At 34.3% G+C, this 11,346-nt stretch overlaps 1 protein-coding gene across 1 annotated transcript; it reads right to left on the bottom strand.

The window, feature by feature from the left end:
• Positions 1–684: 684 nt before the first annotated feature.
• On the bottom strand, positions 685–8,270 carry LOC115976250 (ultraviolet-B receptor UVR8). The gene is made up of 9 exons (XM_031097423.1): positions 8,093–8,270; positions 7,518–7,815; positions 6,543–6,736; positions 6,377–6,424; positions 5,570–5,642; positions 5,163–5,334; positions 3,348–3,779; positions 3,075–3,266; positions 685–1,050 (listed from the first exon to the last, which is right to left on the bottom strand). The coding sequence occupies exons 2-9, from the start codon at positions 7,774–7,776 to the stop codon at positions 984–986; spliced, it is 1,437 nt and encodes a 478-aa protein (XP_030953283.1). The 5' UTR covers positions 7,777–7,815; positions 8,093–8,270; the 3' UTR covers positions 685–983.
• Positions 8,271–11,346: the final 3,076 nt, after the last annotated feature.

The following is an 11,346-nucleotide window of genomic DNA, read 5'->3' as shown; positions in this document are numbered from 1 at the left end:
ACCGAAGTAGTGCAAGTACGAGCTCGTCATGGAGTGAATGAAGTTTTGGGTTTTAATGAAGCCGGGTTGTAAAATTTAGGATTTTTTGTTTGTGAGTTTTGTTGATTGATGCGTTTTTGGTTGATCTATGAAGTTTTGGGTGTTTGAGTTGATGGGTTATTGTTAGACTATTTCACCACCTCACCAAAAATGAAGGCTCTGGCAGAAGAGAGCTGAAAATGAGATGGAAGAGAGCTGAAAATGAGAGAGACGAAAGAGATGGAGAAAAGTTATAATTTTGTGATATATTATTTTATTATGTAGATATATTATTTTAATGAGTAAAAGAGTAAAATAGAAGTTTGGGATATGGAGGTATTGTAAAATAGTATGGTATAAATGATAAAGTGACTTTTTAGAATTGTAAAATAGAATAGTATTGCAATTTTCCAATGCTAATGCTCTCACACAGGCCCACATAGAAAAGCCACCTTCAGTCATCCACCTGTAGAGAGCAGCTTGCATTAACAAGAGATACTTTCTGCTTGTATAGAATCCACTCTAATAAAAGCCATGATTCAACAAGGAAATTCAAACCCATGTCTCATTGCACTGCAGCTCAACACTACGGTTCCCAAAAAAATGCACAAAGTTACCGATAACTAAGTGGCTTTTTGTTTTTTGGGTTGCTGAATAAGAAGTGGCTAAAGTTAAAAACTCTTTAACAAACTGCTCGGGTCCAGTAACCTTAAAGTTTCAACAATACAAACTTCACCATCTTATTATCGTCCTTGACTTAATTTCCTAATCAGATTAGTATCAGAATTACAAACTGGGTGAATTATATGTTTCATTAAAGATGAGATTCCCCTAACCCATTTGAATAAAGCAGTACTTGATTTTACAGTCCTAACCAAATTGGTCTAATAAAAGAGACCAAAAGGAAATAATGACTATAACAAATTAACAATGATCAGCCATCTTAAGCCAATTCAATTGTTTCTTCAGTTCTGCATACCATTGACCTCATCAGCTACATGTTCACTTTCACTGCCATCAAGCATATGTTCCCTGTGAAAACAAAGAAGTTAGCAATGGCATCTACATCACGCCTCCCCCCACCCCCTTCTCTTCTATATATTATTTGTAACACATGCAATGGTATCTGTATCATACTTAAGCATGGCAAGCATGAAAAATAAAACAAACACAAATGAATGAGGAAATTGCCACATAATCCCAGTCTGAGGCCACACAACTGGTAGCGATGGATTATGCAATAACTACATTATCCACTCACACAAACTAGGCAAATGTCACATGTAAATAATGCATGTGAGAGGAAAATGGTTGGGTTTGGGTAATTTTGTGTGTGTGTGTGTGTGTGTGTGTGTGTGTGTGTGAGAGAGAGAGAGAGAGGTCACTGAAGTTAACTACCCAACAGAACTCTACTGGGCAGTTTAAATGTGTGTTTTATATTTAAATATATGATTTTGATATATAATGCTAAAGGATGAAACAAATGCAAATAAAAATTGGCTAAAATACATTTCATTCCCTTCCTTGAGCTTGAAGTCAATTTGGTCCTTCAAGTTTCAAAATTAACAATTTGAACCCTTTACTTTTGAAAGTATATCAATATAACCCTTCCGTCAAAATCAATTAACTGCAGACTGTTAAGTGTTCAACACATCATTTTTCAAGTTTTTGAATTTTTTGAAAATTTATAAAAAATAAAATAGATAATAATAATGGTGGAAGAATTCAAGACGTAGACATTCTGATGTGGAATTTTCCATCATAATTGAGGCCTAGGCCAAGCTTAGAGGAGGAACAATTAGAGGGTCTTTCATATCAGATGGAAGAAGAGGAAGGCTAGACCATGTTTTTGTTCTTGTACATTAAAAATAGCAGCAATAATGAGCATTTATTCAAAACTAGGAATGACAGCATCAACACCTTCAACAAGATTCTACGCTTCAGCAGTTGGGTTAGGCTTGGACCCAACAGGAGCTCATTTTGGGATGGCTCCTCTGAAATGTGTGGATATTAATTTTTCCCTTTTTTTTTCTTTGACTTTTCAAACTCTTCTTGTGCTCATGTGAGCATTAGGCTGATCAGCCTTACAGAGATTATATTTGGTGTTTTGGTTTTGTTTGTCTCAATTCATGGTTGTCATGTTGCTTGGGTGCCACTTGAGTTGTCAGGATGGCCAATGGCCATGGGTGTAAATTGGCTAACTTTGGGTGGCGCCAAAAGGATTGGATTTTGTGCATTTCAGGTAATGAGATTTGGGTATTTTTTGGCCATTGAGCTGCTGTGGTGTTTGTTTTGGGTGACTAGATTTCAGATATTTGGGTCATGAATAGTCTTAGGAAGGCAGTGAGCCAGTGACAGTTGTGGAGGGCAACGGTGTATGGATATGGATGTAACCATTGGTATGGGGACAGTTCTTTTTTCCATAAGCGGCATCTAGTGGCACCCGTTAAAACAAAGTCATTTTAGTGGGGCATGTGGCCATCTTGGTGGGCGATTTACATATTTAAAAAAGCATCAAAGATTGTAAAAATTAGAAAAAATGCATTGTTTCACAAACTTAACAGCGGAGAAGTTGACAGAGCATGACAGAAGGACCAAATTAACAATTCAGAAGTTAAAAAGTGTCAAATTTTCAACATTGATACTTGAAAAACCAAAATGACAGCAACCTAAAAGTTAAGAGGAATAAATTGTATTTTAACCTGAAATTTTATTGTATATTTTTGCAGCTTTTTCTTTATTAGTAGTATATCTGGGTGCATGTGTGTAAGATTCTTTAAACAAAAGTCATAACAATTTTAAGAAGCACAAGGAAAAGTATAATCCAGTAACTTTTTTATAACAACCCTTTGGAAACCCTAAATTTTGAGCACAATTAATTCCCCCTAGGTTGACCTTCAAGAAAAAGGAACTCATGGCATGAGCTCTTGGTTTAAAGAGAGCAGATATTAATAATGTGAAGAATAACCTTGGCTATTCTTAAGCACCTTTCAGTTTCCAAATACTCAAATGTAGACATCAATGCAGATATCCATCAGCCATAAACAAGAGATTACCTTAATCTTTCACAAAGACGTGCCAAAGAATCTGATCCTGTTCTGGAAGCAACATCTTCAATCTCAGAAGCATTTGATAGAGTCACACCATCTGCAAGGCTAAACTCACACAACTCCTTTAAGGAACATGCATCAGTCAACACGGCTGAATGGCCACCACCAGCTGCTAATTTTCGCACTTCCCCAACACACCTGCAATGTAGAATTTTCATCAGCATAGGAGGCAACATAACTGTGAAAACCTTACTGATCATGATATTAGCTATACCATACCAGTCAATCGGTGATGGAAACCAAGCATATGTAGATTTATCATTAGCTGCCTGACCATAGTTATTGTAGCCCCATCCATGGATTCTTCCATCCCTCATGGAAATTAGAGTGTGGGAATGTCCACATGCAACAAGTTGCACACCATTTGGGACAACCAAAACAGGGAAATTGCGGAAAAATGTATTGGAATCATTAGGAGTGCATGAAAAGAATCCAGTTTGGGGACCAAGGCCTAACTGCCCTGCTTGACCACCACCCCAAGCATAAAGAGCTCCCTTCAAAGTCACAGCACATGTATGTACACCACCACAAGCAACATCCTTTATGAATATTCCATCAAGGGCAACCACTCTCCTAGGCAATAACTCCTTATCCCCAGACTGGAGGGAACAATGCCCAAGTTGACCCATATTTCCTAACCCCCAAGTATAGCTGTGATGAGAAAAGGAAATTATCATGATCAAGAATTCTATGTAAGTCAAACACTAACAGTTGTACCAAAAAAGTAAGAGGAAAAAAACAAGAGAGCTTTGAAGATCTAATCTTATTTAACAGAAACTTGTCATTATCTAATAAAAAATCCAATAATTTTAACCTTGTAAGTGCAAAATTCATGATAATAAGCCAATGAGCCCTAGCTCACTAGCACCTCCTCCCCTTAAAAGTGCTTAGTGGAGGGTGAGGTCATGGATTCAAGACCCATTGGATGTGTGTGTAACTTACCAATCAAAAAAAAAAAAAAATTCACAATAATGAATGTAGGGGTCATTGAAAAACAAATTAGGGCACGCAAGCATGGGTGCACACACAGGCACGCACGTGTGTCTGCATCCCAGCCAAAAAGAATCACTTATTCTCTATGGTAATTATTATCCATTTTTTAATGTTTGTCTTAAGAGTTCATTTTTATATCACATATTTATGAAGATGGTCCCATTTCAAAGAAGGGATATTAGTGCATCTCACAAATGGATGCGCATATACGAACACGCACACGCACACACAAAATCACATATTTACTATCTTTCTAGCATTCTGTGATGTAATAATAACCAAATCAATTCATAAAAGATGGTGAGATTTTCAACTTGAGAGTTTTAGCCAACTTGGGTTATCAAGAAGAACAATTGAGGAGAACTGCAATAACATGTGTGTTACCTCTAATTTTGTCCAAAATTCAATTCAGTCTTGTAACTTCTGATTTATTCATTTTAGTCCTATAAACTCCATTCATTTTTCAATGTGTCACAAAACAATGTAGTTTTTGTTATTTATGAATTTCCAAAATGATATCATTTTAGGACACCTATTGACACAATATGACGAAATTAGACGGAAGGACAACATTGAATAAAAGTAAAAATTATTGGACCGACTGACATGAATAAATCAGAAGTTACAAAACTGAATTGAATTTTGGCAAAATTAGTAATTTGTAATTTAGCCTTATAATACAAACCACTCTGACCCTACAGAATTTTTTTTTTTCTTTCTATTTTTGGCAGCACACCTATAGCTCAGGACAAAATTCAAGCATAAGAATACTTTAGCATGATTATGAGTTAGTGGCAGAAACAGCTATATAGCTGTAATGACATTAAGCTTTCAATGGTATAACCAAGTTAGCAGGACAGCAGACTTGCATATCAAAAATGCATCCCAATTCCATGGCATCCGTTCTCCTGACTAGGCGTGAGATTCCCATAAGAAGATTTTGTCAAACCTTCAGATTTACATGTGCCATGCGGATAACCACAATTTTCATGCTTATATGTAGAACTTATCTCCACCTAAAAAGTTCTACAGATCACTTACACCTCGCCTATTTCAGATATTGCTGCAGTGTGGTACTCCCCGCATGACACTTGGGTAATCTTCACAAGCTCAGGGGCTTCGTCAAGGAACTTCGCATAAGCATTTATTACACGAGCCCCCTGTAGTCCTTCACAGGTAACACCTCTGCCAAGCTGACCATATTCATTGTAGCCTGGTTTTTCAGAACAATGATAAAATTCTGATTAATATGTATCAGGAAACTAGAGTACAAACACAAGTTTCCTTTCCTATATCGTATGACCCATCTATTACTAAAAGAATGCACAAGCATAAACATCATAAGAACAAAGAGTTATGCATAGAACTGCCAGTGCTAAAATAATTACAAACTTTACAATTACTTTAATTAAAACAATGGTAACTCATGATTTTAAAAGACACTTTACCCCACGCTTGTAGCAGGCCATCCTCTGATAAAGCCACCACATGCACTGCCCCACAGGACACTTGACAGATAATCTGTAATAAATGTACTATACAATCAGGTCTAAGGGACAACTAACCAAGAAAAACGTAAGCAGAGATTGACACTTGACAAGAAATTACAATTTAATTATCAATTAAAATGATGATCAGCAAATTTAAAAGATTTGATGGCACAAAACCCATGATAAAAACTTCCTCTGTTCATGAACTAAACAGTTTCAGTAATGCCAATTGTGAATATAATTTTTCAAAATTGGGAAAACCTAACATGTGAAGTCATGAATATGACTCTTAGATATATGTTCAAGTGAAAGGTATCCCCAGCATATACATTCTATGAAATAGATGACTGTAACCCTTCCCTTGATTCTGGGAAAGAACAAATAAATAAAAAAGTAAACGTTTAGAAGGAAACTTTTTTATATTTTCTTAATACCTATTTTTCTTGTAACCGACAAGAAGCAATGGTGCCTCAAAACTAATCCATATAAATATCAAGAGGACACATCCAACCATAATAGCTAAAAATTATTGCACTTAATTGAGGACAGATTGTGTTCTATCTCAAGCTACTTTTAATGAACTCCATAATTTGCTTCACATATACGGTCCTTTCTTTTTCCTGAGAAATAATTTAAGTAGATATCTTTTTATAGTATCCACAACCAAAAGTCAACAATTTGGACCTCCCCTACCAAAAAAAAAACAAAAACAAAAACTTGCATAAATAATAAAATCAAACTTAACAAGAAAAATATATAAAATACCGTGTTAGGAGAAAAGGCCCCCCAATATAAGCGAGGAAAATTTGATCCCTGTATGAGAAGTAGAACAAAATAAATAATGCTATAAAATATTATCTGCCAAAGAAAATTTAGTTGGGGAAGGGGGGAGGGGGTGGTGTGGAGGATGCAAAAGAATTACAGATACTACCTGATTTTGGCCCCAAACCCAGAGCCTACTTGTTGAGATGGTTCCATCATTTTCACGAGGTTCTGCAATACAAGCAGTACATTGTGCTCCACAAGACACAGATTTCACAAACTCTGTCTGCAATTGTTTCACTTTTCTAGGGTGCTTGCTTCGCTCCTCAGTTCCATCTCCCAACTGACCAAAGTCGTTGGCCCCTATACAATGGAATACATTTATAAAGATTCTTGGTCACTTATGTTTTATAATCAGTAAACAACATGATGATATATGCAGTAAAAGGGCACAATGCTATCTTAGTGATAATAATATTACAACCAAAAATAAAACAAAAACCCCATTTCTGCAAAAATAAAAATAAATATATTACTACCCCATAAAAAAAATTTAGCAACAACCACAAGTAAAACCAACTATAACCAAGAAGAACATGTTGTCACAAACAAAATGGCCTTCAACCAAACTATTACTAATACACAATTGTTAAGAACGTTATTCCACAAAATTCGCTAGATATCAAAAGGCCAGAATGCCACCAATAGCCTCCTAGCCTAGTGGCATCTCCCGAGCTCCCCACAGAGGTGGCAAGGGTTCAAACAATAGAATGTATACGTAAATTTGTACTTAAGAGAAATTTTACCTATCTAGTCTATGTATTAAAATAATGGCTACGAGATTAAATTCACCATTTCCTATCATCTTAAGCTACTCCGACTAGCTGTAAAATCTACCACTTGGAACAAGATCCTCTCCATTTCACCCACTTCACGGAAACTAACAGTGCATAAATCGTCACATCATTTAATTTTTAAATAATGGGGCATTCTATACAGCTTGAAATGGATCTATTTCAAATGGCAATGTGCTAAATACATTGTACCCAATAAAAAGAGCCATAACATTATAATCATCTCATCATGATAAGCAATGAACAAACATAAAAGGGTATGCAATGCAATGAAGAAATATATATTATACCCCAAGTGAAAAGCGACCCATCAGAGGCGACAGCCGCGGTATGCTCACGACCACAAGCAATATCAAACCACCGTGAATTGGGTCCCGTGGCGGCCGGACACCCGAAAAGCTGAGGAGGAAGCTGTCTAGGGATCCTCAATTGCCACTGCTTGCCTTTCCTACCAGTCTGTCCGGACTCATTGTAACCCCACACATATATTGCACTCTTCTTTGTTGTTGTTTCGCTTATTGCTCTTCTTGTCCCAAATATTTCATCCATTTTTTTTTTTTAATTATATACACAAAAATTAGAGATAGCCTGAATATATTTAAAAATCAATCACATCAAATGATTTTTGAAAAAGCACAGAAGAAAAAAAACAAGCAAACATAAATTGTTTCTGAAATTAGAAATGTGGTGTGGTGTTGTGATTTTGCAGGAAATGAATTAAGAAACGGGAAAGTCTATTCCGGCGACCAAACAGAGTTTAGCTGCCACGTGTTGCATGTGATAACAGAATGCAAAAAAAAAAAAAAAAATTTCCGGGGAATTAGAAATTGGATGGTGAAAATGAATCTGTGAAAACAGCACGTACCTGAATCTGGGTATGTGAATTCCTAGAAATCGGAATTTGGAAAACTAAAAACTTGAGTTTGTGTGAATTGAAGGCACGATTCGATGGTCAATGCACAATATGGCGTAAAGAATCTGTCTCTTTCTTTTTCTTTTCTTTTTTTTTTTTTTAGGATTAAGGCCTAAAGAATCTTCTAGACAATAAACACCCGGTCTGACACGTTTACGAAATTCACTTTCTTATAAATATAGTAAGATTTTTTCAAAAAATAAAATAGAGGTTAAAATCCAAATTGCACGTTTAAGCACGGTTGGCAAAATTATAAACGATCCCGTAAACTCAATATCATTTTACACGCTATTAGTAGGTTATGAGTTGAAATCTAATGGATTCGTGTCATATTTGGATTGACACGACTAACATGTTTAATAAACGGATTAAATTAGTGTCTATCACATAGAATTTGTTTGACCTATCTGACCGGTTTAATTGAATGACATTTTACCAACATACCTTTCAAACCCTAGGTATATAAACTTATTAGTTGTTGTGATTTTTTTTTTTTTTTATATTATGATTGATTATTTGTGATATTAAGATATCTTTTAGTTTTGAATAATTATTTGTGATGGTGTCACAAATCATCCAAGTCCATAACTCGTCTATATGTCTCGTCCAATGAAAGAAGCTACAGAGCTACAGTAGGCGCAGAGAAAGTTCCAAGCGTTCTGGCGAACCTCGTCCATATATGGATGAGGAATACCTCATGAAGTACATTTACGCAGGCAAGCCTTCCAAGGTGGTCTCGTCCATCTTTCATTAAAGATGGACGAGTTCATCGTGGATGTCTCGTCCATCTTTACTAAGGATGGATGAGTTCACTGGCCCGTCCAATCCAAGTAACTTCCACAGCGGTTATGGAAGTTACCCCCAATTCTCCGGACTCCTCGACATTGGGAACGGTTACTAAACAAAACCGTTCCACACACACACTATATAAGGCTTCTTCGATGAAAGGTAAGGGGATTCAGACAATTTCATTTTGAGAGAATACGTATTCCTTACAGAGAGTTCAAGAGTAACTAACTTCATCATCGGAGGATTTTTAGCCGGTCACCACCGGTCCCCTCTGATTCTGTGTTCTTCGTTTTACAGGAGATAGCCTAAAGATCATTGCTCGAGTCTTGTCAACCCACTGATATCAAGGAATCATCAATCTGTAATGCAGTTATTCGTTAGTTCCAAATTTTATATTAAAAATATTTATTTGTTTGGTTTTTCATAATTTATATCAATTTAGTTAATACTAAAATTAGTTTTTTTTTTTCATTTTAATAAAATCTAACAAACAAGTCGACGTGACTAACCCATTTAATAAATGAGTTGTGTTAGGATTGAGGAATTTTGACCCTTTTAATAAACATGTCAGGTTAGGGTTAATCCATATAATCAAATACTCATGAGTCGACACGACACAAACCAAACACGGGAACACGAATTGCCACCTTACTAAGTTTTAAATTTATCCAATTTAAGCCTTTTGTCCAATTTTATTAAAAATTTGCCATTAAAAAAATATTTTTCTCATATAAAAAAAGGGTAAATTATAACTTACCCACTTGTAATTTAGCTAAAATTTAAGTTACTTACCGGCAGTTTAAAATTTCACACTTTACCCACCTAAAGTTTGATCGAAATTTAAGTTACCTGCTTATAGTTTGAAATTTCATGATGCAAGTGTTCCGATGGATTTTGTTTTATCTTATTTGATCTTATATTTTTTGTGTTTTTGGAGAAGAGTGACATAGAAGTTGAGTAAAATTACATATTTAGTTTTATTTTTAACATATGTGAGTCATAGAAATCTAACTAAGCTAACATCAGGTGAATAAAGTGTCAAATTTCAAATCACATATAAGCAACTTAAATTTCGGGCAAACTACATGTAGGTAAGTTGTAATTTGCTCTAAAAAAACTATAAATTTAATATAATTTTTTATATTAAATTTTTTTCATTAATTAATTCTATACTTAACAACAATTTTTTAATGGAATTAAACGAAAAGCCTGAATTAAATAAATTTAAAATTTAGAAAACTCAATTGAAAGAAAATAAAATTAGAGGATTGAAATGAATTTCATTGAAACTTAAAATGTACTATTTGTATTATAACCTAAAATAAATAAAGTAACATACCAATAAAAAAAAAATGATAAATATTGTTGCATACAAATATATAGGATAAATATTATATGTAGTGTAACTTGTCTCACCCTCCCTTAAAAGTTACCATGATTTTTAAATGGAGTTGTGGTGTGCGTTTGTGTTAAAACTCATTTCCCACTCCCTTGTATGTGTATGTTTGTTTCTCAAAAAAAAAAAAAAAAAAAAAAGAATGGGTAATTGTCTCACATTGCTTAAGAGAGTGTGTTGTGTGTAGTATAACTTGCCCACCCTCTCTTAAAAATTACAATGGATTAAAATGTACCATTTGTATTATAACCTAAAATAAATATAGTAACATACCAATAAAAAAAATGATAAATATTGTTGCATACAAAATATAGGATAAATATTATATATAGTGTAACTTGTCTCACCCTTCCTTAAAAGTTACCATGACTTTTAAATGGAGTTGTGGTGTGTCTTTGTGTTAAAACCCATTTCTCACTCCCTTGTACGTGTATGTTTGTTTCTCAAAAAAAAAAAATGGGTAATTGTCTCACATTGCTTAAGAGAGTGTGTTGTGCGTAGTATAACTTGTCATACCCTCCCTTAAAAGTTACAATGGTTTTTGAGTGGAGTTGTGGTGTGCTTTTGTATTAGAACCTATTTTCCTCTTCATTGTATGTGCATGTTTGTTTCTCAAAAAACAAAAAAGAAAAAAGATTAATATTGTTTCAAATCATAATTTTAATTTCTTTTTCAGTTGGGAGTAAAAGTAAGTATAATAAACACTACTTTAAAAAAATATATAAAAATAGTAATTTAGCAAAGTTGAAAGTTTTCAACTTTGCCTACACAAAAAATCATACCCTCTCCTAGAAGTGTATTTTTTTTTTTTTTTTAAAGAAGATTATTTAAATAATTACAAAAATAATTTGGGCATTGCAAATATGTGATTAATCATTTTCAGCGTAACAATAACATTTTTAAATTCATAAAAAATACAAAATAAATTTAAAAAAAAAAAAAAAAAAAAAAAAAAAAAAAAAAAAACCCCTAAGCGGGGGTAGTTGGTAAAAGGTGACGTGTGAAAATGAAAACGGTCGTC

Source organism: Quercus lobata, chromosome 2 (genome assembly GCF_001633185.2).
Source record: "Quercus lobata isolate SW786 chromosome 2, ValleyOak3.0 Primary Assembly, whole genome shotgun sequence".
Taxonomy (NCBI): domain Eukaryota; kingdom Viridiplantae; phylum Streptophyta; class Magnoliopsida; order Fagales; family Fagaceae; genus Quercus; species Quercus lobata.
The sequence above is the reverse complement of the archived record's forward strand: the minus strand, read 5'-3'. Positions and strand labels throughout refer to the sequence as shown.

Coding starts and splice junctions, on each gene's coding strand:
- LOC115976250 (XM_031097423.1), bottom strand. CDS start 7,776: ATGGATGAAATATTTGGGACAAGAAGAGCAATAAGCGAAACAACAACA. Junction 5,335..5,569: donor TGGCCTGCTACAAGCGTGGG/GTAAAGTGTCTT, acceptor CTGAAAAACCAG/GCTACAATGAATATGGTCAG. Junction 3,267..3,347: donor TTTCCATCACCGATTGACTG/GTATGGTATAGC, acceptor TCTACATTGCAG/GTGTGTTGGGGAAGTGCGAA.